Source organism: Aspergillus karnatakaensis (genome assembly GCF_047715665.1).
Source record: "Aspergillus karnatakaensis strain CBS 102800 unplaced genomic scaffold BJY04scaffold_9, whole genome shotgun sequence".
Classification (NCBI taxonomy): Eukaryota; Fungi; Ascomycota; class Eurotiomycetes; order Eurotiales; family Aspergillaceae; genus Aspergillus; species Aspergillus karnatakaensis.
In genome coordinates this window covers 51893-77009 of record NW_027395721.1, presented here as the reverse complement: position 1 = coordinate 77009, position 25117 = coordinate 51893, and the positions used below count along the sequence as shown (strand labels likewise).

General features: G+C 52.4%; 9 protein-coding genes across 9 annotated transcripts; 4 read left to right on the top strand and 5 right to left on the bottom strand.

The window, feature by feature from the left end:
• Positions 1 to 643: 643 nt before the first annotated feature.
• Positions 644 to 1708, top strand: BJY04DRAFT_215049 (uncharacterized protein; the record flags this gene model as incomplete). The annotated part of the gene is made up of 3 exons (XM_073715386.1): positions 644 to 867; positions 921 to 1365; positions 1415 to 1708. 3 exons carry the CDS (start codon positions 644 to 646, stop codon positions 1706 to 1708), a joined length of 963 nt encoding a protein of 320 aa, XP_073574400.1.
• A 482-nt stretch (positions 1709 to 2190) lies between these two features.
• Positions 2191 to 5273, top strand: BJY04DRAFT_215048 (uncharacterized protein; the record flags this gene model as incomplete). The annotated part of the gene is made up of 6 exons (XM_073715385.1): positions 2191 to 3488; positions 3553 to 4174; positions 4240 to 4306; positions 4372 to 4757; positions 4807 to 4913; positions 4976 to 5273. The coding sequence occupies 6 exons, from the start codon at positions 2191 to 2193 to the stop codon at positions 5271 to 5273; spliced, it is 2778 nt and encodes a 925-aa protein (XP_073574399.1).
• Positions 5274 to 7054: 1781 nt separating this feature from the next.
• BJY04DRAFT_215047 (Alpha/Beta hydrolase protein) lies at positions 7055 to 8826 on the top strand (the record flags this gene model as incomplete). The annotated part of the gene is made up of 5 exons (XM_073715384.1): positions 7055 to 7250; positions 7305 to 7362; positions 7423 to 8177; positions 8293 to 8497; positions 8571 to 8826. The coding sequence occupies 5 exons, from the start codon at positions 7055 to 7057 to the stop codon at positions 8824 to 8826; spliced, it is 1470 nt and encodes a 489-aa protein (XP_073574398.1).
• A 346-nt stretch (positions 8827 to 9172) lies between these two features.
• BJY04DRAFT_215046 (flavin monoamine oxidase family protein) lies at positions 9173 to 10951 on the bottom strand (the record flags this gene model as incomplete). Its single annotated transcript, XM_073715383.1, has 4 exons — positions 9173 to 10233; positions 10290 to 10678; positions 10732 to 10769; positions 10826 to 10951. The coding sequence occupies 4 exons, from the start codon at positions 10949 to 10951 to the stop codon at positions 9173 to 9175; spliced, it is 1614 nt and encodes a 537-aa protein (XP_073574397.1).
• A 721-nt stretch (positions 10952 to 11672) lies between these two features.
• BJY04DRAFT_215045 (amino acid permease/ SLC12A domain-containing protein) lies at positions 11673 to 14133 on the bottom strand (the record flags this gene model as incomplete). Its single annotated transcript, XM_073715382.1, has 17 exons — positions 11673 to 11858; positions 11906 to 11975; positions 12025 to 12174; positions 12223 to 12246; positions 12301 to 12402; positions 12445 to 12618; positions 12666 to 12707; positions 12757 to 12782; positions 12831 to 12937; positions 12984 to 13114; positions 13161 to 13248; positions 13297 to 13359; positions 13404 to 13500; positions 13547 to 13650; positions 13696 to 13799; positions 13845 to 13978; positions 14032 to 14133. The coding sequence occupies 17 exons, from the start codon at positions 14131 to 14133 to the stop codon at positions 11673 to 11675; spliced, it is 1704 nt and encodes a 567-aa protein (XP_073574396.1).
• A 540-nt stretch (positions 14134 to 14673) lies between these two features.
• Positions 14674 to 16042, top strand: BJY04DRAFT_215044 (phytanoyl-CoA dioxygenase family protein; the record flags this gene model as incomplete). Its single annotated transcript, XM_073715381.1, has 7 exons — positions 14674 to 14806; positions 14859 to 14956; positions 15004 to 15086; positions 15148 to 15479; positions 15560 to 15638; positions 15749 to 15849; positions 15930 to 16042. 7 exons carry the CDS (start codon positions 14674 to 14676, stop codon positions 16040 to 16042), a joined length of 939 nt encoding a protein of 312 aa, XP_073574395.1.
• Positions 16043 to 17435: 1393 nt separating this feature from the next.
• BJY04DRAFT_181585 (uncharacterized protein) lies at positions 17436 to 19754 on the bottom strand. Its single transcript, XM_073710210.1, has 3 exons — positions 19421 to 19754; positions 19236 to 19347; positions 17436 to 19183 (listed from the first exon to the last, which is right to left on the bottom strand). Exons 1-3 carry the CDS (start codon positions 19600 to 19602, stop codon positions 17798 to 17800), a joined length of 1680 nt encoding a protein of 559 aa, XP_073574394.1. The 5' UTR covers positions 19603 to 19754; the 3' UTR covers positions 17436 to 17797.
• A 583-nt stretch (positions 19755 to 20337) lies between these two features.
• BJY04DRAFT_168149 (uncharacterized protein) lies at positions 20338 to 21813 on the bottom strand. Its single transcript, XM_073709160.1, has 2 exons — positions 21291 to 21813; positions 20338 to 21241 (listed from the first exon to the last, which is right to left on the bottom strand). Exons 1-2 carry the CDS (start codon positions 21627 to 21629, stop codon positions 20399 to 20401), a joined length of 1182 nt encoding a protein of 393 aa, XP_073574393.1. The 5' UTR covers positions 21630 to 21813; the 3' UTR covers positions 20338 to 20398.
• Positions 21814 to 22872: 1059 nt separating this feature from the next.
• On the bottom strand, positions 22873 to 25064 carry BJY04DRAFT_168118 (cation diffusion facilitator family transporter). The gene is made up of 4 exons (XM_073709159.1): positions 24594 to 25064; positions 24481 to 24531; positions 23607 to 24436; positions 22873 to 23562 (listed from the first exon to the last, which is right to left on the bottom strand). The coding sequence occupies exons 1-4, from the start codon at positions 24890 to 24892 to the stop codon at positions 23165 to 23167; spliced, it is 1578 nt and encodes a 525-aa protein (XP_073574392.1). The 5' UTR covers positions 24893 to 25064; the 3' UTR covers positions 22873 to 23164.
• Positions 25065 to 25117: the final 53 nt, after the last annotated feature.

The window sequence follows — 25117 nt, the reverse complement described above, 5'->3', positions numbered from 1 at the left end:
TGGATTCAGTAGAAAGCCAACTAGGAAAGGCTTATACGAGAGCACATACTCAACCCCCTGGAGGTTCAGGCTTGCTTCTGTGGCTGAAGCACGAAAGGTATCACATTTGTCTCTCCTTCGAGCCGATATCCGAAAAGTTGAGTCACGATGGACTGAACAGCCCCTTTTCATGCTGGCCAGACCCGTGCAAAGGCCTAAACTGAGTCTCCTTGTGTGTAATTGGCTGGGAAGAGCCTCAGGGCCTGCGCTAAAGCTTAACGAGATTGCTGGTCCGAAGCTAACAACAGGCGCAAACACCGGTTTGCCCTATAAAAGGGGCAATTATCAACGTAATGCCGATTCGGAAGGCTTGCTTGCAGAGCTTCCAACGGTCTATGATGCTAATGGTAGAGTATTTGAAGAGGACGGCATTTCGACGGCTTACACGAGCTGTTGCGCTGATGCAGAAGGATTGATGAACAAGAGAAAATCCTTGCGGGAGGGTCCGTAGGCTGCAGCACGGGGCACCGGGAGGCGCTACCTAAACGCTAATTTAGCGTTGGTTTGAACCAGAGCCATAGGGCAGAGATTTGAATTTGAATCACAGGTTAAAAAGGTGGAAATCTCCCTGTTGACCTTTTGTTTCCGCAACAAATCCTTCACGATGGCTCGTTGGGGTTACTTCAGCTCCGGCAGCACGCCCTCCTGCAGCGAGTATGCCTTCGAAACCGACGCCTCCAGGATCGACATTGCCTTCGCCGCCATCTTCTTCCTCGCTACCCTTGCGCTCCTCTTCGTCGTATGCAGCCGCATCGGCCAGCTCAAGAAGCAGGGCCAGCGTGTCGCGGGCTCCGTGATGCTCGTGACTTCCATTCTCTTTGCTTGGTTGTAAGTTCATCTTCTACTCCACCATGCACTCGAAAACTAACACTGTCGTACAGCGCCTACACCATCGTGCTCATCTACAGGCCTCTCGAAGAATGCGACATCTTCAGCTACGAGAACATCTACCAGGCCCCGGTGCTGACCTCCTGGCTCTTCAACGTCTCCAGCTACCTGCTCTTCGTCGCAATCCTCACCTCCATCTCAAACAAGTTGCAAAAGGACTTCAATCACGTCCAGCCGGTCATCACCAAGATCCAAAAATACTGGGCGGTCCTCATCGGACTGGTTCTAATTCCAACCCTCAGCGTCATGACCGCCTACAACCACTACTCCTACAACGATGTCAGGGGCTCCGCTCTCTCCGACAGCCCATACATCCTAATTCCCGCCATGCGCGGACTCTGGACAACTTTCTACGTTGTCTGCGCAGCGGGAATGCTTCTTGCCGCAGCGTCGATTGGGAAGACACTCGCACAGGCGCCCGCTGAATCCCGGACACGGGTACGCCCTCTTCCTCCCTTTTAGTAATTATACATTAACATACATCCAGTCTATCCTTATCAACACAACAATTCTCCACCTGGCCGCGGTCGGCATGACCCTAACCTTAATGGGTGACTACGTCGACACCAGCTTCATGTACATGAACCGCGTCATCTACTACGGCACCTCCGCGTACAATTCGTACATAGCCAAGACCGAAGCTGCCAGCTTTCTGGGTTCGTTCTTCTACTGTCTTGCGTTTTATGCCGCCGTGCAAGTTGCCAGCCTCCATGCTGAGCCGGTAAAGCCTGTGGCGTCTGTGGAGAATGAGCAGTATGGACATGGCCAGGAGCAGGCGTAGAAGTACGAGCTGGACTGGAGATTGTGCGGTAGTAATTCATTTGGCGGTTATGGCTTGGGTTGACACGATTCGTATTTAGCGCGCAATCTAACAATTTAAAATCATAATATCCCCATGTTGATGCCCATATCCTCGGCTAACCCCTCAGCGTGGAACCTAACGAGCGGCGATAAGTCGTCCAAGCCTAGATGCCAGAATTCAATTGCACATGTGATACAGAAGCCTGGGCCTAAGTTCACGACGCGAGAAAGCGAGACGTTGACCATCGCGTTAAGGCTGAAAATGGGCGGACAGGTAGTTCTATCCCCGCCGGCGCCCCGGATGATCCGACGCCAAAAGCACTTGCTTTTTTCCAGCCTTTCGGTCAACTCCCTACCCTTTCTTCTTTCATCCTTTCGCTCGCCGTACCGCTTTCTTTCCATCATATATCCCTACCTATTTCTTGATGATAGGGTACAGCTCTAGACTAATCGCTGGAGACGATGCTGACGCATAGTGACTACCGAATCGGTTGGATATGCGCCCTTTCCATAGAGCTCGCCGCGGCTGAGGCTATGCTCGACGTGGTTCATGATCCTTTACCCGCCCGGGTGGGGGATGGAAATACCTATGTTCTTGGTAGTATAGGTCTGCATAATATTGTGGTCGCCTGCCTTCCTGCTGGGGTCTATGGTACGACTTCAGCAACATCTGTTGCGATGCACATGAGAACAAGTTTCCCCTCACTACGTTTCAGCCTAATGGTCGGGGTCGCCGGAGGTGCTCCAAGTCCCGAGGCGAATATCAGGCTTGGGGATGTTGTTGTTAGCAAGCCTACTGCTGGGTATGGGGGAGTCATACAATACGACTATGGAAAGGCTCTTGCGGGCGAGTTCAGATCGACCGGCTTTCTGGATAAGCCACCAGCAGTGCTGTTAACAGCGATCGCTCGATTGCAAGCTCGCCATCACCTATACGGCAGCAACATTCAAGAAACAACCGCGGATCTTCTAACGAGGTATCGGCACCTATCGGAAAAATTCTTGTTTCCAGGACATGATCGGGACTTGCTTTTCCTCTCTTCGTATGATCACAATAGCAAGGACAAACCATGGTGTGATGGCTGTGACAGATCTATGCTCGAACCCCGACCGCTTCGGCACTTGACCGCGCCTTCCATCTTCTACGGACTCATTGCCTGTGCGAACCAGATACCGCGAGATCCTGTCAAGCGAGACTCACTGTCCCACCGCCATGGAATTCTATGTTTTGAAATGGAAGCTGCCGGGCTAATGGATGTTCTTCCTTGCTTAATTATTCGAGGCATCTGTGACTATTCCGATTCACACAAGAACAAGGAGTGGCAAGGATACGCCGCTATCAACGCGGCCGCTTATGCCAGAGAGTTACTGTCCGTGATCCCATTCCACGAACTTGCTCATACTCCCGCTGCCGATCCGTCTGCTTCATATGTTGACAGCTCCAATTATCCTCTCATGCCGGAAGAAGGACAACTTTCCAAACAAGGTCGCACATTACCCAGCCAATCCCGAGATAGTGCCAACAACTCTCATTCTGGCTACTGTACTCTCTTTGACCGCGTATCCCCGGACACTGTGGGACCTCTCAAGTCTACGCCCAACAGTATCGCTGGCATATGGTCAAGTCCATGCCATAAAATGCAGGGCGAAAACAGCCGAGAGTTGGATATTGTATCTTTAAACGCATCAGAACCAGCCATGCCATCACCTTCCGGGGGATGCAAGCGTAAACTTATGATAGGAATTGATATTGGTAGTAGGTTGGTTTATGGTGGCGGCTGATGCACGTTTGCGGAGTTCATACTAACGATTCACCGGGAGCAGATACACTCAAATCTCATACGCAACGACTGAAGAAATCGCTTCAGGGCATATAAACTCCATCGCCAGCTGGCCAAATGGCGCGGAATTGGTCAACAAGGTGCCAACTCTGGTGTCATACAATAACTGGCGATATGCTTGGGGCTACAGCATCCCTGAACAGCAGATCCCTCTCCCTTGGCTTTGGGCGATACTCCTAACAAATGAGGACATGAATCAGTTCACGGTCTTGCGAACGGAGGACATTCCCAAGTCTGAGCGAGTGCGGGGACCTCTGCCCTGTGTGGAAGATCTGAAAGCAACCCATGCTCTTTCACACTATTTGCGGGCTTTGTGGAATCACACAACAGAGATCATCCGACACCATCTTGGGTCCAAGACCGTTGACAGCCTCAGGTTTCATGTTCTACTCACATTGCCGACTGTATGGGATCAAACTGGATCACAGGAAATGCGGAGAGCCGCAAGACTATCTGGGATACAGGATCGTCGTACCGCTGGCCAGACCAGTCTTAGTGTAACTCGCCGGAGTACTGCAGCTGCACAGGCAGCTATATACGAGTCGGTGACATCGGTCCATGTTGGAGACACTTATGTGATCTGTTATGCGGGGGGCAGAACTATAGTAAGCACACACAATGCATGGAATGGGCGCTTGTTGGGTCTCAGAGCTTCTGACAAGTCGTCTAGGAGGCTACAGCCTACAAGGTCTCGCAGCCAAGCGCTGTAGACATGTGCAGGTCTGTTGGCCGTAAGTGTAAGTTGCTTCACCTTTTATAAGCTCAAAACCAGAAGAATCTGACTCCGACTGCGGCTCGCTAGGGGTTTGCTGCGGGGGTGATGAGCTTGATTCAGCATTCAAGTCTCTACTCAACCGCTCAGCGAACGCTATGGGGCACCGTCTGAGCGAGGTCATAGGTGACTATATAATGGCCAAAGAATGGGAGGGTCGAATCAAGCGCAAGTTCCGTTTGCGCGGGCCAAGTGACATATTCCCTCTGAGACTCACACAGCATACCGAGAAGTCGGCCCGAATAAACGATGTTTTGCGATCTGAACTGAAACGCGCAACCAGCACCTTGAGAGCGGTATTGGAATCGATTACCCCCACAGACATCGCACAAGTTTTCGCGAAGACAATTTCCACGATCCAGGATCTCATCAAGGACCAGCTTCGAAGAGCACAGGACCAGGGGAGTCCTGTCAAGGTTTGTGCTCCGTCTGGTCTCTACGCTGCGTTCAGCTCACTCTAGCTAGGGTATCATCTTAGCTGGCGGAGTGGGATCAAGTCTCCATGTGCTTGATTGTCTAGCGGCCGAGTATGGGCCGCAAATACCTGTCATCCCAGCCGAGAACCCGGCCTTGTAAGTGACAGCTTCAATAGTGCGAACAAGGCTTACATCCCCTCTAACCGAGCTATTCATAGCGGACCCAGCGCTGCCTGTCGTGGGACACTCTATCAAGCGTATCTGGAACCGAGGGAAGCGGAGGAACCTGCCGCACTATTTACAGAGGAGATCGATTCAACTCCTTCAACAGAGCTGTCGCAAGCGGAAGTAACGGCACCAGCTGACTGCGAGGATGGCTCCATCTCGTCAACTAACGCGGAAGATACATTTATGGCATCTATTGAAGCGGAGGATGATTCAATAGCATCTGAAGATGATGATGATTTAACCCCAATATCCGAACTTGTCTATCTAAATCCCTGGGGCGGCCGGTGAGTGACGACGCTAGAATGACCTCGAGTAAGACGAAGAGGACGTATTCATTCGCGGAGGCGCATTACCTGATGAATACAGGTTGGAGGGTCAACGCCAATAGCTCAAATCGCTCTATAGATATGACTGTTAACATCGGACAGGTGATGGTAAATCTACCTGAAGTAAGTACAGTTGCGTCTTATGTTTGACTAGCTGCTAGGTAGCAATTAGAATTCGGGTCTTTAAAGTACCTAAACAATTTTGTAGGTATAGGAATTGAACTACAGTCTACTTCCACCCAACCCCTCTCAATACCCTTTACAACATCCTCCACACACCTGGCAGCATCACCCGCCATCCCATACCCAGCCTGAGAGCCCCGTTCCCCCAGGGCTATAATCATGTACAAGCACCCTCTCCGCCCTAACAACCACCAGGCATTCCCTCTAAACCCTCACCCCACCTAGTTCAGCACTAATATCCGCCGCCTGTGGGATTATAACCTCTGTCTGCCGCCCATACATCGCCCCATCACCACCACCCCCCCAGCACAACCTGCCCTCTCGACACGGATCTGGGAATAACCTCCGTTTCGTAAACGCTTCCATGCCGCATGATATCTGTCTTCACATCCAGTGCGCAAACAAGTACTCCCTAGCCGCGTGTAGAGTAGCACTTCGGATCCTGTACACCCGGCAGAGACAACGCTGCGAGGCCGGTGCAGTTGAAGACCAGGTTTGTTTCTAGGGTGTCAACTGCGGAGGTAATATGGGGGATGTTTTTTTACGGATGAAGTGTACGCCGAGCCCTTTCTTGAGTCGATTGTACAGGTAGGTTAGATGAGCCTCCCGGGGCGTGGACTGTTGATGTTGTAAAGAAGATACCGAAGTGCGCTGCTGTTGGGGAGGGAGGACTTTGAACTGTTTGTTGAGTACTCAACACACATGATCAAAAGATGAAAAGTAGGTGGATAAGGAAGGGTACCTAAAGGTAAGGCTCACACCTATTCTTATCAAGAGACTCGGCCAGAAACTGTATTCTTCTCTCGCGGGACATTGCTCATCCCAGTACGCAATTAGGGGTATTCTTTTCACAAAAGGTCTCGTCTCCTTCTTCAGAAACGAGCTTAGAGAGATGAGTGTAGCCGAGTCGGTCCCAGTAAAGGGGGTTATCGTCGCCACCGGAGATGGCAAAGAAGTTGCAGCCGGCCCTAGGTAGGGTCAGTTTTTGTCAGCACTGTAGGTATGGCTTACGGTTCTCGCATCAGAGGCAATAAGATAGCCATTACCATGGCGATGGATACGATGTTGCTGTATCACCAGGGAGTTACTCCGCCATGACGGTGATGGACTTACCGAGGCCTTTCTCTGCGAAGGCTCCCGCCCAGGTCAAGCAATGAAATGGGATGTTCGCATGGGATATCCAGTTGTAGGATGTATGAAGATTCTACCCAACGATCACAATGCTTTCGTTCGAGGACCCTGTCATTTTAGAGTATGTCGCCAATGCCGGGAAAGATGCTCAAAGCCGTATATATAAGCCTCAGGCCAAATCAGATCGCACAAAGCGAGTGGAGACTTGACAGTTCATAGAGGTTATTGTATAGTCAAGTTAGTAGTTTACCACCGAGCATGTGGAAATGTCGATATATAGCTAAATTGGGTAATTGGTAGATTTCCAGGCGCAGGTGGGCACTCTAAAGGCATCCATGGATACTGTAGCTGGACAGGTTCCCTGCTCTTAGAACAGGACAGCTCACCCACCCACATTGCAAAAAAGTATACTGATCCACGGTCAACAAAATGCTCAATCTCCTTCGACTCGGACTACTCTCCCAATCCCTCTTTCAAGATGTACCTTTAGGTTCCACGGACGCCAGCCGGCCCTCGTCCAAAGCCTCTATTCCAACCCGCCAGCTGAACGGCTCCTTCTGCCCAGCACACACAGCCCAACACACCGGGTCCATAGGTCTTGATCATGGCAAAGACCTATTCTATTGTACGACCCAGTCATCAAGTTGCTACTGGTTCTAATCTCCCATCGCGTGACTAGGGTTCTTCGAGAGCGCCACGAACCCCTCCGACGACCCGCTTATCGTCTGGCTGACTGGGTAAGAAAGAAGCAATAAAAGAGAGGTCTTGAATTTCCGTTCTAACCTCTTTGTCCACAGCGGCCCCGGCGTAGCAAGCACCTTCGCCGCCCTAACAGAAATCGGCCCATGCCTGATAACCGAAGACGGCAGCTCAACGCACCACAACCCGCACCACAACCCGCACCACTGGGCTCGAACCGCAAACCTTCTTATACTCGAGTATAACACCCCTCCCCTTCCCTTTCCTTTCCTTTCCTTTCCTTTCCATTCGTTGGAGAATACTCACGCAGCTTTTCAAACCAGCCAACCCGCCGGCGTCGGCTGGTCCCTCGCAGCCACCGACCCAACCCACGCGGTCACAACCCTCGAGCAAGCAACCGAAGACTTCATCGACTTCATGCACCTGTTCGTCACCCATCGGTATCCAAGTCTGTCAAAGAAAACCCTCCATATCGCCGGCGAATCCTACGGCGGCCGGTGGGCGCCCGCCTTCATGCACCGGCTATACCAACTAGCACAGGATAAATCCACCCGAAGCCTGCCGAACCGTCTGGGATCAATCATCCTCGTGAATGCAGTAGTCGGCACGCTGGGCGGGCATCTCTCAACAGCGACATACGAGTTCGGATGCACGGACGAGAGCGTCGCCGCGAAGCTCGGCTTCCGGTTCAACGAGACGGTGTGTAGCAGTATCCAGGAGCTGGCGCCGGGGTGCGAGGAGAATGCGCGGTGGTGCGAGGCTACGCGGAATAAAGTGATTTGTCTGGCTGCGTCGCAGGCCTGTGTGGAGATTTCCTCGCTGGTGGAATACGGAGATCGGAGTTTGTATAATGGTACGTGAATGTTTCCGCCATTATTGCTATCAGGGCGCCTGAGGCTGACTCTGGTGTGTTTTGATTGTGAAACCCTGTCGTCACCCGGAGGACCTCTGTATTGATGAGTATCAAGCGTGCAAGGGGTGGTTTGACCAAGCGGAGGTGAAAGAGGCGTTGGGCGTGCGGGGTTCTACGTGGATGGGGATGAACTATGGCATGGAAGAAGACTTCAACGAGAGCGGGGCGACGACGCAGTCTGTTGGCTCTGCGGTGAGTGATTTGCTGGATAGCGGGAGTGTTCGTGTGCTGGTCTTGACCGGGGACCTTGATGCCCTTGTGTGCGTGCAATCTCTGTCTCTCTTCTTTGCTAACTTAGTGCCTTCGATAACTGATCTGGCTGACATGCTGTAGTCCAACTGCTGGGCAGATCAGGGTGTTTGATGAGCTGGCCTGGAGGGGGCAGGTTGGGTACCGGTATCAGAAGTGGAAGGACGGGGAGATTCAGAGCGATGACGGGGTGTCGCGGGGCAGAGTCAAGTACTCTGGCCCTTTGGCCTTCGTCACGTTTGAGAGTGCAGGGCATATGGTTCCCGGGGATGATCCTGCTGGCGCTGCCGCTGTTCTTGATCAGTGGTTGGGCGAAGCTCAGCAGGGGGTTTGGGGTTGATGTTCAATAGTTAATTCAGGTTGGGGGTGGGTTTCGAGGGTTGATGGGCTGGGTAGGTATGGTATGGTCTTGGAGGGTTGTGGCTGTCAACTAACTATTCTGTCCACCGAGCTTGCTGCGAGGTAAGATGAGAAGATGTTTTTGATCTGATAGATTATTGATGGCAAGCCGTTGATATCAGGGTAGGCTACGTGGGTTAGATCTAATTATGATTTACACGTCCGCTCTCGCGACATAGACCTGCGACGGCATTAGCAGGAAGAAAAAAATAAGTACCTTCCTAAAACCTTCTATCGAGAAGATCTGCTCTAGGCTAAATCGCCAACAACACTCCAGTAGGAGACCCTCAACTCCCCCCATTCCCATTCCCGTTACTCAACCGCCCAAAAACCCCCGCACTGGGCAAACTATCATCCCTCCCCACGCCCATCCCCACCTCCCCAAGATTATACCCCCTACAAATCGCCCCCGCCGCCCTCTCTCCCGACCAAAACGCGCCCGTCGTCGTCCCCAGCGCCACAAACGGCGCCGTATGTTCACCCGCAAACCAAATCCCGCGTTCAGCTCCAATCCCGTCGCCGCTGCGGAGGGTCTCGATATCTCTGTCCCCGGCTTCAAGACCGATTTGGAAGTTGCAGTAGCTGCCGTTTCCGGCGTAGGGGTCGCTTTGCCAGGTTGTTGCGAGGATCGCCGATGGTGTGCAACTTGGGTTTGAAGGCGTGTAGTTGGGTAGGAGGGAGTAAAAGGGTTGTAATAGGGTGGTGAGGAAGGTGTATGTTTTGGTGTTTGTGGTTGGGGTTGATGCTGTGGGGCCTGTTGTTGGAGAGGAGTTCTGGTTGAGGGAGGTGAGGGTTTCGACAATGTGTGTGGCGCAGGGACCGTAGGTGTAGAAGAGGAGGGTTGGGTGGGCTGTGTGTGGTGGGAGAGCGGCCATGGAGAAACATTCTTGGTTCCAGGTGATGGCGGCTGGATGTTCAGTGTAGGAGGGGTTGAGGAATTGGGCGAAGGAGGGGTCGCTGGGGGTTGGTTTGGCTGAGCCATTGGTAATTGCAGCTTCGGTGTTGGATTTCCAGAATGCTTGTGGGAATGTGACGTATATCTTCTCTAGACGGCCATAGGAGATGCTGTCGATGGCGCTGATGAGGCGTGGTGGGAGGTCCGGGGTGAAGGCGGATTTGTTGCGTTTGAGCCAGCCTAGGGGGCAGGTGACGACGACTTCGTCGAAGGTATGGCTTTCGCCGGTTTCAGTGGTTAGTGTGATCTCATGGACAGCGCTCGTATCCTCAGATATCGGCTTCGATTCGATCTTGGCGATAGGTTGGCTATAGCGGATGTCGGCGTGTTGAAGCGCAGTGCTCGAGACCTGCGCAAGGATGTTCTTGTACGTTGACGCAACAAAGTAATTATCTGTATCCATCAGCAGCCGCACAGACTTTCAACAAGGGAACAAGGGCGAAGCATACTCCCATCAATACACTCCTCCAGACAGAAAAACTTCAGACTCTGCCTCTCAACCGGATCACCCACATAAGCCCCCCAAAGCCTACAACTCTCTACACACAACCTCTTCTCCTCCCCACTCATCTCCGTCTTCCCCAGCCGCTCCTCAATAAAATCAAGCAAGCTCCTCTCCGCCGGAATCTCATCTTGATGGCTATTACTATACCGAAACGCCTCCTCGATAGTCGCCCACATGAACTCGGAGATCTTCGCCGCAACATCCTCGCCAACAGGCCTCCCATCAGAACCCACCAGAATCGACCGGCCCTCGAAATCACCTAGTGTTGTCTCCGTCGCTTCAGCAATGTTCACGATAGGGTTTGTCCCCGTGCCGTGAATCCAATTCGGGCCCCTTGAGCAGTTACTCTCTGCAAGAGCAGTTCGAAGAGATAGACGGGTGCATACATGTCAACCAGATAATCGCCGACCATGGCTTGGTGGACCTGTAGGCAGTAAGTTAAATATAGCTCATTGCCGAAAGAATTGGCGGGATACACACCCTCCCCCCGACTCGATCCCGGGCCTCGAAGATAGTCACCTTCGCGCCGTTCTGGATGAGGATGTCGGCGCAGCGCAGGCCGGCAAAGCCAGCGCCGATAATGGCGACATGGGGTCGTTTGCTCATTACGAAGATGGTCTTAGAGTGGATGGTTCGAGTATGCCGTCGAGTATATCAGGTAGAGGTTTCTTGATCCAATGTTAGCACTGATTTCACAGAGCAACTGCGTTTGTTAGCTTCGACACCACGTCTCAGCGATATAGCTACTCATCAAATGAGGAGCTTGAAGCTTGAAGCTTGAAGCTTGAAGCTTGAAGCTCTCGGCAAGCAACCTTAAGCGCAACCCAACCAACGCACGCGCTGCCCCACCCCTCGGCAAAAGCAAAAAACCAGCTGGCGAAAAAGCAACGCGAGGCGAGACAGAAAGCTTACCGGAGTTTGCACAGATAGAGTTCAAGCAGGGCAGGAGGATAACAGAAGCTGTGTGCTGCAGCAGAGGATGAAGCGATGATGAAAGCTGGTCTGGTCTGGTCTGGTGGCACTCGGCTGGGTCTGATGGAGCTCCCCCACCTTGCTTGCACGTGCCGTCGCTCTTGGTGCTCATTGCGCTGGCGACGGCGGCATTGACAGGGGACTATTCAATAGGGGCTACATGATGAATTTGGAGTAGTGAATGAGGGGATGACTGGGATGTTGATTGTTTGCTGAGATGGGGAAATACGAGGCGAGTGGTGGTAAGGTGCGGAGACAGGATTTGCCACCTATATATATATCCGATGGCTGCCAGACCCAACAACTCAATGATTGACTTTTGCGATCTGAACGTGGATAGAAAAGAAGTCTCGGTTTAGAAAATCTTCGCCATAATCTTATCCTTCACTGTAACCGGCGCCGCCTCGCGCTCGCGCCGATAATGCTCCGTCAACGCGTCGAAGAAGTCAACCCCAGAGACCAGGTCGACATCCTTGCTCTTGTGGAAGGGGGTGCGTTTGAAGATCTTCCAACCGATGCCGATGATACTGGCGAGAGCGATCTGTATTGTTATTAGTAGAGATAAATCTGTAGAAGGGGGGGACGTACAATCCCGTAGTTGAAGATAAAGGTCGACACTTTCCAGTTGCCTTTAACGAAGACTGAGTAGCCTTGTACCCTGCAGAACTGTTTAGTATTGATCAGATAGATAATGGCTGGCGACGTACCAGAGGAAAAGGAAAGCCCAGAAAAAAGCCCAGTAGCCTGCGAAGGGCTGGATCTTCGAGACACTAGGCAGGAAGGCCTTTTTGTCGATGCCTTGGGCTTGAAGCGCCTTGTTAAATCGGATCCACGTGAAGGAGATGACGCTCCAGTTGCTACGTTTGTTAGTTTTGGTTAGTTCTTGAAGGAAGGGGCGGACATACAACATAGTCGCAGCAGTGCAGAAGCTGCGAGGAGTGAGGTTAGATGATTACACCAGTCAGGTAGAAGGATCGACGAACTTTAGAATCCAGTCAAGGACTTGCGCACTGCTCGATCCCAAGGCGAGGTAGGCGAGGCAAGAAAGAAGCATCACCACGATAACTGCCATGTACGGTACACCCCTGGACCGTTAGAATAGATAATGACTATGCTGGAGTACGCACTTTTTGTTCAACTTTCGCAGAAACTTCGGGGCCTGGCCATCCAGAGCAAGAGCATGTAGACTTCGTGAGGCGTTGAAAGTGTATGCGTTTCCGGCGGAGATGATGGTGGTGATCAGGGCGGCGTTGACGATGGAAGGCAGGACGGGGATCTTCAGGCGTTCCATTGAGATGACACTGGCCAAGTTAGAAGAGGAATCGCAAGCTTATGTCAAGACACTTACTAAGGAGATCCACCGGCGTATGTGTCGGAGCCACCAGTAAGACTAGATTGCCAGTAAGCCACTACTTCCTGATATCGAACTGGAATCTCACGTTTCATCATTATAAGGGACCAGAATCTGACGTATTGTTAGTTTGAGTCTCGCGAGTTGGAAGAACAGACTCACTCCGACACAAAGACAACCACCGATGAAAAAGACGATCAGCCGAGTCATGATAGTGCTAAACGCCCGAGGCACGGTACGGCGAGGGTCTCTTGACTCTCCTGCAATCACTGCTCGAGATTAGAATGAACTCCGCGTAGCAGCATGACGGCTTACTCGAGATATACTCCGGACCTCCCATGCAGAAACCAGCAACATTGACAGCATTAATAAACGACATCAGGCGATCAGACGGACCGTCGCCAGCCCAGACTCCTGGGTCTTTCCAGTACCGGAAGCCGAAGCGACTAGAAGAGCTTAGCAATAGTTTCAGCGATTGTGTTGGAAACGTACTCATTCAAAGGGTTTCCTCCTAGCATAACGACAATAGTGTAGATGATCAGACCGGTAGCCAAAAGGACCTTACCCAACGCAAGCCAGACTGAATCGTTAGCTGTAGAACGAGGGTCAGCAGAGGGAGATGTCTTACACTCGGCTTCTCCGAAAAGGTCAGCTCGGTATACGTTGATTGCGAGGTATAGCACGAGAGAGACTATCATGGTCAGTACGGTCTTTTCACCCGTTGGTGGAACATACTCGAGATCAAGATAGCGGGAGACTGATCATAACCCCAGTATTGGACAAGCGTGTTGATGACCGTCGCCTCGAAAATGACATAAGAGGTTTGAGCAAACTAAAAAATATCAGTTTTTATTCCTGTGGCAGTCCAGATCACTCACAAAGTGATTCCATCCGACAGCGACTCCAAGCGCAGGATCAACCATGCGCCCAGCCAGACGAATAAAGGCACCATCAAGTGGAAGGAGTGTGACGATCTCGGTTTCTAAAACAGTCAGTGCCCGTAAATAGACCTAAAAGAGCTACCTACGGCATTGAGCAATACAGAACACGACAGAAGCCCAGAAGAGGAATGCGAGGAATAGGCACAGAGGCCCGGACATGACACCCGACCCGATGGCCACGAACAGAGCACTGAGTTGTCAGTATCCACTAGACTCTCCGAAATATGCAACTCACGCTCCAATTGATCCCGCAATAGCAGTCAGTTGGATCTGTCTCGGATTCAGTCGACGATGGTTCACGGCGTCTCGAATGGCGGCATCCAGTTCCGTCTCGTCTGACTTGGTAGGGGCTTCGGCGCTCGACGCGTTCTATCGAGATACTCGATCAGCATACAATAACAATAAAAAGGTGACAAACTCACCGAAGCCACCTGTCCAATCTCCACAGAGTCTGTTCTTTCCATTGTGGTCCCCTTCTTGGGCACGGGTTGAGTGTCACTGCTGGTGATGGCGGAATTCTCCATTGCGGCTGGTGGAGGCAACAAAAGAATGAAGGAAACTCCAAGATTATATAGCAAGTTCAAGCCGGGCACTCCGTCTAGATATGCTTCGACGAGTGATAATCGAGATAAAGTAAATCACCACCTAACGCGGGGGCAACGGTAGCACTAGCCATCTAGCACTTCAACGGCCGGACACCCCAGCATCTGGAACCGACACGAGAACATCAGAGCCGGCCCGGGTGACAACCGGCGATAACAGGGCTGGAATTTGGGGTAACCTGGAGAGTGGATGAGTCTTTGTGGCCGGCGCGAGTCGTGATAGGGGGAGAGGCGCAGGAGGAATCGGTTGTAGAGGCAGGATGCGCTACTGGGGTCCCACACGCGAGATAACGAGGGATGAAGAGGAAGGTCCAAGGTCAAACCCTGCTGATAATACCGGGCCGGTAAATGGAGCTCGTGGGCTGAGGAGGGGAGCTGTCGCGTCTTGAGATTCTTATAATCGGACGGGCTCCAACTGCATGTGCTCTGGTTGTTATCTTTCATTTCATCGTACCAGCAGCCATGGCACCTTCACTTGTTACCGTCGACGCCTCGGAGCCTCTCGAGAAGATCTTCGAGGTCATTGCTCGAGATGGCGGAGTCATTGTTTCCAACTTTCTCTCCCCAGAGCTCTTGAAGGAGTGCATGGACTCGAGTAAGCACAACTCAACAATCTATCTCTACCCAGCTAACCCCCCCTCTCTCAGTCGAGCCCTTCTTCCAAGGCCGCAAGACATACACCTCCAAAGCAACCCACGAAGAACTCGGCCCCGACTTCTTCCCCGAAGGCTCTCAACGCGTCTACGTACGTCCAACCTCAAAATCATACCCAGCCTCTAGCTAACAACCCAGGCCCTCCTCTCCAAAATCCCCGATCAGATCGTCAAAATCATCCGCCTCCCCGTCTGGCAAGGCATCATGGGCGAATTCCTCAAGTAGCGTAGCCCCTCACCCCTCCCCCTCACCATTTTCATCAATCTAACAGAATACCTCCAGCGACGAATTCGCCTCCTACACCGGCGACCGCCTCGTCCCCCAGAAATCCGGCTATATGCTGGCCTCCACGGCGGCGCTCCGCCTCGTCCCCGGCGCAAAGCCCCAACCCCTCCACCGCGACCAAATCGCCTACCAGACGCGGCCGGACCCCAACAACCCGCTCTTCACGCCCATGGTCGGCTGCCTGATCGCCGGGTCCAAGTGCACGTATACGAATGGCGCGACTGCGGTCATCCCGGGGAGTCATCTGTGGCCGGCGGATCGGATTCCGAAGTTGGAGGAGTGTACATTTGCGGAGATGGAAGAGGGGAGTGCGCTTTTTACGCTGGGTTGTGAGTGCCGTTTTTTTTTTTCCGCTGGGTTTATTCTATTCTACAGTGGGTGCAGAAGCTAAATTGGTTGATGGTGATAGCGACGTACCACGCCGCCGGCGAGAATAAATGCGAGAAGACCGACCCCCTTGCGCTGCGCACGCTGTTTGCTGTTTTCGGGTGAGATTGTCCTTCGCCTATCTTTCTATCTCCCCGTCTCTACCCCTCACGGAGCTGGATTTGGAGTAGTAACTGGACTTGAACTAACGAACGAATCTCCAACTCTCTAGCCAACGCGATTACTTCCGCCAAGACCAAGACGAGGTCCTCTCCACGCCGATATCGATTGCGCGGCGGCTTCCAGATGATATTCTTAGATTGGCGGGATACTGTACGTACAATAATCTCTCGACTTACACAGGCTCAAGCCCCACGAGGAACGAGTGGTGGTGCTAACGGAGTCACCTTTAGACAAAGCAGTCGGCGGCGTCGGGTATGTGGAGGATCACCAGAGCCCCGTGGAGTTCTTGCAGAGGGATGATGTGGGGACGGGGAAGTTTGGGGTGGAGAGTTTGACGGTTTGAGTCTTGGAGGTGGCCATTGATGTGTTTATGATTAGACCCGGTGAGGTTATGAGAGAATGAAATGTGTCAGAGAACGGAGTATTCGAGTCCGCAGGCATGTGGGAACGTTAATACCTGAGTGGCTTCTGGGGCATCGGAGGGTCCGGGGTTGGAGTTGGAGTAGTTGGCCACGCATACACGAGTCAGGTATCGGGTTAGGGTTGGAGTAGGTTTCGGGCGTTAAGGTCTAGCGGCCGAGGACTTGAAGAGAGGACAGATTACGGGGTTGACCGTTGGAGTAGTCAGGTGCTGGTGCTCCTCGGGCATTCTATACAGTTTTTCCAGGGGGTGTAAGTCATAGTATGCTGCAAAGAGAGGAGATGGCCACCACCTGCACGTCCGTACGCTTCAAGCATGACTTGGTAGTTCCAGAACCACGCATGCCATATCCTAGACCTTGACCTACAATATCTACAGCAACATGCTCAAGAAATAGTACATTACATTATCAGCACGATAGGGCCCTCTGATCCATCCCCGAAGAGCCTATCTCTCTTTATCAGCATGTTCATCAGTTTATCAGCCAGCACTCTGGGACTTTGGCTTTCATGATTCGATCAAAGGACATAGCATGCACCCTGACCCTATCATAGCTATCTCATCTCAAGTATGAGCACGATAAGCCCAAGATACCGCACCCCGGGTTCCGTCTCTTCTAGTTGGTACTCTCCCGTATCGTATCTCCGAATTGGAGTCTCCTCAAGCACAGACCTCGGCATACTGTAGCCTGTAGGTAACTCAGCTGACGCCACGCCGCAGGGCCAATAATTAGATAAACTTTCTACGGCGGCTGGACCTTCCTTCGTTCTCTGGTTTCCGATCCCTGCTAGTTACTGCTAGTCTAGTCTGGTAATTTACAATCCCACACTAATCACCAAGATCTGGGGTTGGGTTGGAGCGGAGAGCGGCGACGGGGGAGGGCGAGGCTGAAGACCTTCTTCATTCATCGTCCTCGACGGAACTCTAAATGTGTACTTCCGGAGTACGAATAGTAGTGAGATAATTAACGGATAAAGGCGTAATATGACGACGATTTTGGATTCTGGATAGAATACCATGCGACAGTGGCGGACTGGGATGAATGAATTTGGTGGTTGATGCCCCTATCGGTGAGGTCTGCTGACATCCCGACTTCCGTGGAAGAACGTGAGAGCTTGCAAGACCCTCCTATTGTTAGGTAGATATTCTCCTGGGGAATGCTCCAGTCTGATGAAGGCGATAGTATCTTGACCCAGTGAACCTCTGGAATAGAGGTAGGGTTGGATCTCGCATCGATAGATTAAGTAATCAGCGTCGAAGCAAGGGATGACGGGAACCGGTAGAGCCTGCTTCTTCCAATGCAATCCGCAATCGTCTCTCAATGATAATCACCATCGAAACTTAGTCTTGATTTGGTTTATCTACATTTCTCAGGTGTATGTCTATCTTCTCCATTCGAAACAGGCTTCATTATCCATAGCCAATTATTGATCCAACCTTCCAACAAGAGGGACATGCAGAGTATGGATTCAACAGCAGCATGGGAATAATCTTGAAAACAATCATGATGTGACAAAAGAGGGGTCTCTGGAATCGAATCAATCGTACAGCCGTCATCGCTTGCTTGCTTGCTGGCTTGCAGCGAAATTTGAACATGAACAAAGGGAATCAAAACAAACAAAGGAAATCGACAGGAGCTCGCTAGCTAGCTCAGCCATCAGCCGGGGTATCGAGTTGTTATCTCCAAGCACCCTGACTCAAGGATAACAAGCCCTGAATGCAGTCGAGGTCTTCTTCCTGGCTTGCGCTGTTTCCGCCGGCGATGAGGGCGGAGATATCCGTGCCAAGACCAGATATAGATTTTGAGCCGCTTGTTTTTCGACTTGAAGGTTGTGGGAGGCGTGATCGAGCGGCTGTCTTGCCCTGGGGTCTGGAGTCTCTGCCATTGGCGTCTTTCAGGACCGGTCGTTGAAGCTGGTGAGAGACTGTTCGGCGGCGGTTGTGCGATACTCGAGTGCCCGGGACCCAGTTCTCTTTGTCCGAGTCGCCGGCTTCGAGATCAAGATCGTCTTTCGGGGTCTTTGAGTTCTTGAGTGATGAGGGTGTTTTCTCGCCGAGGATTCTGCGGCCGGATTCCAGCCGACCGAGTGAGGAAACGGTTCGGGACAGTTTCCGCCGCTTCTCACGCATTGCTTGTGTGATGGGTGTGCCTTGGGGTTCAGAGGTGGTGGGTGTGATCATCGAAGGGTGTCTAGCAGACAGGCTCCTCGTGAGAGAGCGTTGACCAGGTCGTAATCCAGAGGCGCCTGGCGTGCTTTGTGAGCTGAATGGTGAAGAAAGTGCACTCCGCGCGTCGGTATCGAAGAACGACTCCCAGTTCCGAGGATCACGCGACCTTCCAAACGATCTCTCTGTTTCGAGTGAGCTGCGCGGTGTGCTCAATGCAGCAGCACTGTTGCTTCGGCGGAGGGTGCCGAGTCTGGGTTTGCGGGCGGAGAACATCGAGATACGGTTTTTGGAGGGAGACGGTTCGCCGTTGGCACGGATAACTGCCTTGCCGTCTGCAGACATGGAGATTCGCAGGGAGTTGCGGTTCTGCGGAGGAGACGGGGTCATTTCGCCTTCTTTCCGCACCATTGCTTCTCCGTCGAACGACATGGAGATCCTCAGAGACGGCGGTGACACCAGAGTATTGGGCATGCCTGGCGTAGCTGCAGCAGGGAGATCCGACTCCGATCGCTTCCTCTTGGCTGAACTGGGGGGAAGTTCTGCTCTCGACGCGTCTGGAGTGTTGTGTACCGCGTCCAACTCAATCAAACTGTTCTCTGCAACTTGCTGGCTCGATTCAGGGAATTCCGACGTGGCAATGCTTGTTTGTGAGCTTTCCCCCAGCCGATCCGCCTCCTCCACCATATCCGAGACAAACGACTCGCCCTCGGGTAATGCCGGCCGACTCTCAACTACTTCCTCATTGTCTTGCTCCAGCCCGCTGGAGGAGTCTGGCTCTGCAGGTGTGCTCTCGTCGCCCGGCTTCAATTCGTCGGATTGGGGAGACACGAGTTCGTGGGGTTGGAGCGGCTTCGACTTTCGACGGTCATTCTGGCGACGATTTTGGAACCAGATCTGCGAGAGTAACATTAGGCAAGAACGTACTCTTGTTACCTCCAGAGCATACCTGAACTTCCTTCTCGCCCAGGGACACGCGACTGACAATGCTTGTTCGTGACGCCTTGTCTGGTTTGGGGTTTTGTTGGTATTCTGCCTCGAGGATCGCGTGGTCTTCGGGACTATACACGCGTCGATCGGTTAGTTTTGTCTAATTGCAATATCAATCAACCAAGGTGGGTTGTGGGAGCATACCTAGTCCGACGACGTTTTTGGCGTGCAAGCAATTTGTTGTCCACACGCGGCGGGAGGTTCTGGGTCAATGTTTTCTGCGAGTGCACCAGGAAAGCATAATTGGAAGAGGCTGTAGTAGAGACGGAGGTCTGAGTAGAGGGTGGAGAGGACGAGATTGCCGCAGAGGGCTCGGGGTCAGACATGGTGGGTATTGACGTTAAGGTCGGAGCATGAGGGGATGGTGAGGGAGGAGGGGAATTAGAGAAGAGAAGAGGATTAAAGGAAGTAAAATGCCAGAATCATTGCGTGTAGAAACTGGCAGAGAAAAACGAGTAGGAGTTGAGTGGAAAAGGTCACCGGGAAATCCAAGCTCGTGCAGAAAAGACGCTTCACTCTGATCGCGTCGCGATGTGGACGCGGCGTGCAGTGAGGCTAACCGGTCCGGACTCTCTTCGGCGACTCCCGAGTCTCCACCCGACATACAACTGCACCTTCACCTTCATGGAACATTTCAAATTTGTTCAGTTTTTCTATTTAAACCAATACTATATCCTGGCTTTTCCCTTGAACTTTCTATCAGCTTCTCTCAGCTCATGGTGTGGCTCATCAATCCACGTCTTGCGCTGCGGAGAACCTTAAAATCTCACCACGTGCCGCGATCAGCAATGACAGTATCAAGGAACAGGATCTCTATCGCGTCAGGAATGCATTGCCCGTCTTGCGACACTCTATCTTGTTTATTCTAGCCGAGAAAGATACTCGTGCTGCCTCCATGCGCCTGCAATTGAGATTTCTGCACGGGTTCGAGACCTCTGCTATTGCACATCATAGATATCTTTATGTCGCAGCTCACTTCTAAGTCAAAGCCGATGAAGGCTTTTCGAGCACGACTGCGATCCCAAGGACGTTAGCAATAAGAAAGTAATTGGGCCAAGAGAGTCCACTAATCATGCATTCAAGCTAGGTATCAAAATGCAAACAAGAAGATATCCGAAACAATCACGAACTAATCAACTCTGCAATTGTCAAGAGCCCAACTCCAGCTGCAACAGCCTCCACCCCTTTCGTATCCTTATTCGGCGGATAGCTGCACCTCATAAACCGCGCCAGCTGCGCTGCCAATATATGCTCTGTGAACATCTGATCTAGCCCCGCAGCCAGGTAAAGAGTGTGAGACGCCCCATTAACACCATCCTTCTCTCCCCAGAAAAGCTTCGGACCAACAGTCTCATCTTCCATAATCCCCGGCTTGCCTCCATTCTTAGGCCACACGCGCTTCGTCTCATACAGCACCTCAAACCCTAACGACTTGAACAAGCCACCATCCGCGCACTTGCCGTCAGGGCGGGCAGTCTTCCACACGAAATTGCGACCGCCGTACTTGAACCGCCGTGGAGACCAATCCTTGCGCTCCTGCTCGCCGTCTGGGATCTCGATGATGGCGCCGCTATCCGGCACTGTCCTCGTCTCCAGCCGGAAGCTGCCTTTCTTTTGCTTGCGGATCTTGACGTTCACAGCGCCCATTTCTGGGAGGAACTCGCCCGCGCGTCGGAGTTTCGTTTGCACGATCGGCATCTCGTTGTTCCATTCGCATTGCCCGGCGTAGAGGACGTGGGTGTTGGTTGCATCTTTGACGAACCACCAGTGCGACCGAATGCCCATGTACACTAGGTCCGAGGAGTGAGAGAGACAATACTTGACTGTCTCCGGATTTGAAGGCAGCGTAGCTGTGAAGAAAGGGATCTTGGTAGTATCGGCGACATCAATGAATGGCTTCAAGTGGTCTGGGATTTCCTTCTTGGGCGAGTCATCCTTCTGGTACTCATAAAGGGCTTTGCGAATCTATCCCAACCGCGTCAGCACAATCCCGAACTAGATATGATAATTATACCTGAGACAGCGTCCACGGACTGCTATCCTTCTCGTCCCTCTTCAACTCATCCGCCAAGTCCAAAAACGTGGGCGGCCGGATAATACCGTCGAAGCTGCCCTTCTGCTTCAGCCCCTCTAGATACGCCAACCGCTCGCGATGCAACTCCGCCTGCCGCTCAAACATCTTGCGGTTTGCCTTGGTGCCGTTCTTCTTGAACGCCTCCGCCGCCTGCCCTAGCACGTCCGCCGCATTCTTATGGATGTCGATCGCCGACTCAAACTCTCCTCGCCGCTCAAGCACAAATGGCGCGACAGACAGTTGATAAACTTTGCTCCTGATCTCGTCTGGCGTCGACATTATTGCTGTCGTGGTGGAGTGTAGTAAAGCTGTGACGTAGAATCGCTGATGCTGATGCTGATGCCGCTCTGGTGCACTGCTGGTGGTGGTGGGTGCCTTACCTCGCGGGCCCCTCCGCTTTAAGTACACCGTACACCGTACTCCCTCAACCTCTCAACCCCTCAACCACACAAAACATCTAACCACCTTCACCCCCAACCCCATTCCATCAGAAGCCGATTGGATCAATCGCCTAAAACCACCGCCAAGCCCCCAAAACCGCCTTACGGGGCGGAGCGAAGCGCTCACGACCTCAACCCTCAAAGAAAGGCGCAAGGCTGTCTCTGAAATCTGCAGCAGAAAAGCCACTCGCTGCAGGCCTGCAACCACATGCTCCCGCTTGCAGCCGGCGTGCGACCACGCAGTGCGCACGCTGTTCGAGCTTTGTGGTCACTGGTGGCAGGACAGGATCGTGGCGCCCCGGTTCAACTTTCAAGGCGCTGGCGTGGGCAATCGCTTAGCTTTGCCGTTTTGGCATGGGGCTTGGCGATCGAGGGGGGTCTTGGCGGGTTGGATTGGATCGGTGTGCGAGTCAGTGGGAATTTAGGAGTTAGAGTCTTGGAGACCAGATGGTTCGAATGGATGGGGCTGTGAGATGAGTCCGGTTGAAGAAAGTGATACGTCGTACCGGGTTGGTTGGATGGCTGATGGTGAGTGGGTGAGGGTGAGGGTCACACTGGCCCATGTGGTGATCGGGTGCTGCCGCTCGACATTCATGGCGGTGGTGGCGGTGCCCTTAAACACTGCATACCTAGGGTAACTAGTCTAACTATCTACCTACTTATGTCTCCGGAAGTCCGGGATATGGCCGATATGCAGATGCCTACTGCTCAGCCTCGTGCTCTTCTTCCTTTGAGGATGCTAAGATTCTTGGTTTCGACAGCTGCTCCTCTGTGCTGGTTCATGTTCTAACAATACCGACAACAGGTGGTCAATGCCGCTGTACGGAGTACACAGCCATCTTTACACACTCTCAGTACGCACCGGAGTACAGTATGATGTACATGCCATCATTCGCATCTCGTTAGCCAGCGAATCGGTGCTGAGTGCTATCACCTGTGCAACCTGATATTCTTCATCGAGTAACTACCCCCCCTCCATTTCCAAACCGTTACCGTCACTTTGATGGTACTAAACAGACCTCATCCCAGGGATGAAGTGGGGATGGCGTGCATTTGGGCGCAGGAGTATGGTCTTTCCTTCTGCTCCAATAGCGAGATTTCCTTCTGCTAGATTCTGACATGAACGTGGCTTCTGATTTATCGTTCAAATATTTATCAGAAGGGATGGGAAGACAAAGGTTTCTGCAATGTATTCAGTCCTTGGTTGTCTTGAGTCGAATGTTTAAGAATAGAATGATGAAAAGTATAAACGAGAGCCCCGTGCACTGCTTCTGGCCTCGACGCGAGAAACGCGTGTTCACGTGATTAGTGTAATCTATGACGTATGCATTTATTTCGATAGCTCGAGTCCCGACGAGGAGATGTGTTCCATCACTACTCCTGCTGGTTCATATGGCTCGGGATATTCCACGGATCATAATCCATATGCACAAACGCCCTTTCCACCGTCGGCACACTCTCAAGCATATACTGCAGGCTTTCGCCGAGATCGTGGCTATCGCGGAGACTCGTTTTATCGCCTAGCACAATATCGACTTCGACATTAAGCAAATCACCAGCGTAATACGCTCTTAGGTTTTGGATCTTCAAGATGGACTTGGAGAACCGCATCGTCATGTAGAGCAGGATGCTCAGGTCTGTGGGATTCGCTGCTGCACCGGTGAGATGCCGGATGTGTTCGCTGGCGGTGCGGCCCCAATTCCAGATTATGTATATGGAGAGGAGGAGGCCACCGAGGGGGTCAAGGAACCAGGTATTTGTAAGACCGCCAACTGAGTTATTAGTATTGGGATTTCTGGGAAAGGTTGGTACGCACCGAGCGGGAAGACAATGCTGAATGAGTTGAAGACGACATCAGTCATTGCGTCTTGTGCGAGCGCTTGGACGCTTGAGTTGTTGATGAGGCGGCACCAGAACCAGCAGACGAACTTGACGACAACGGTGCTGCCCATGATGACTGCTGACGGCATGGTGAGGTTCACAACTCTCTGGTCGGAGGACATCAGTTGGCTTGCGGAAGTAATGGCTACCTGAAAGAAAGAGGTCACCATCACTACAGCAAAAACCAATACGCTCAGTGGCTCGAGGCGGCGTCGGCTGATGGGGTATTCGTAGGTATCTTGCCTTCTGATCAGAGCAGTCGTGATCCAGACAATGGTGGTGCTCAGGAAGTCCAAGGCTCCATCTACCAAACTGGCAAGCACTGAGACGGAATTGGTCATCAGCAGAGCAGCTATTTTTGCCGCCAGAAGGACCACATTGGCGACGAAGTTGATGTAGATGGCGACAGTCACAATGCGTGCTCCGCTGTCCACAAAATCATGGCCTTTCGGTGTGATGTCGTTCACAGGCGACTCTTCCTCCTCGGTCGGAGGAAGCAACAGCGAGCTTTCACTCGGAATGCGATATAGATTGCGAGGTGTCCGCTTGATCTTCTTGGGTTGCTCACTCTCCGCAGGCCCATCGACGGTTCCATAGTAGCTTTCTCCATACGAGTGTCCATTTCCCTTTATTGGATCTTGCGGCCCACCGGATCGATTTTCCTGGTATTCGACGATTAAGCGGTGGGGCAGCGATGAATCTAGAAGCCGGTCGATATATACGTATTGCGCTATGAGGTCGTTGTTCTGTTCGTACAATTGACGTCTAACATATTAGAGCCTGACGTTGAGGGACAGGTACAGACATACACAGCTTTCGGCAACCCTTTCAGTTCACTCGGGTGCTTATAGTATTGTTGCCTGAATTTGTTAGCGCGCTGAAAGCAAAAGTCAATACGAGCGGCATGCCGCGATGCTTGTACCAATTGTAAGACGGCCTCCCCTCCCCGATCAAATCCCTTGCGCGGGCTACTGCAGGCCGCTCGGCTCGGTCTCGGAACGAAGCAGTGTCATCGCGTTCGGCATCGAAGAACCCGTCCGACTTTTGGTTCGAGAAAGATCGCCGTCGTATGAGGGAGGAAAGGTATTGGCCGCGGGTGGACAGGATGTCGCCCTGGGGTTCTAAACTCGGCCGCCTGGGCCGAATGGGCGATCCAAGGTCTGAGGGCGAGGAGGGCAGGGAAGCTTGTGGCGTGGACCTTGAGCGGCCAAAAGACGCCATAGCGGCAATTGGCGAGTCTAGAGTGGTATTGGGGTGTTATTGAAGCCTCATGATGAGGTTGTGTTGTGTTGAGTGCTCAGGTCGGCCTCCGTGACGCTTCCAAGGTTCCTTACAAAATCCCAATCAGGCTTAGCCTAGTTATTCATCTCTGTCACATGCTCCATCTATTGTTCACAGTTCAACAGCTTCAGCTTGATCCTATCTGTCTCATGGCAAGAACCTCAG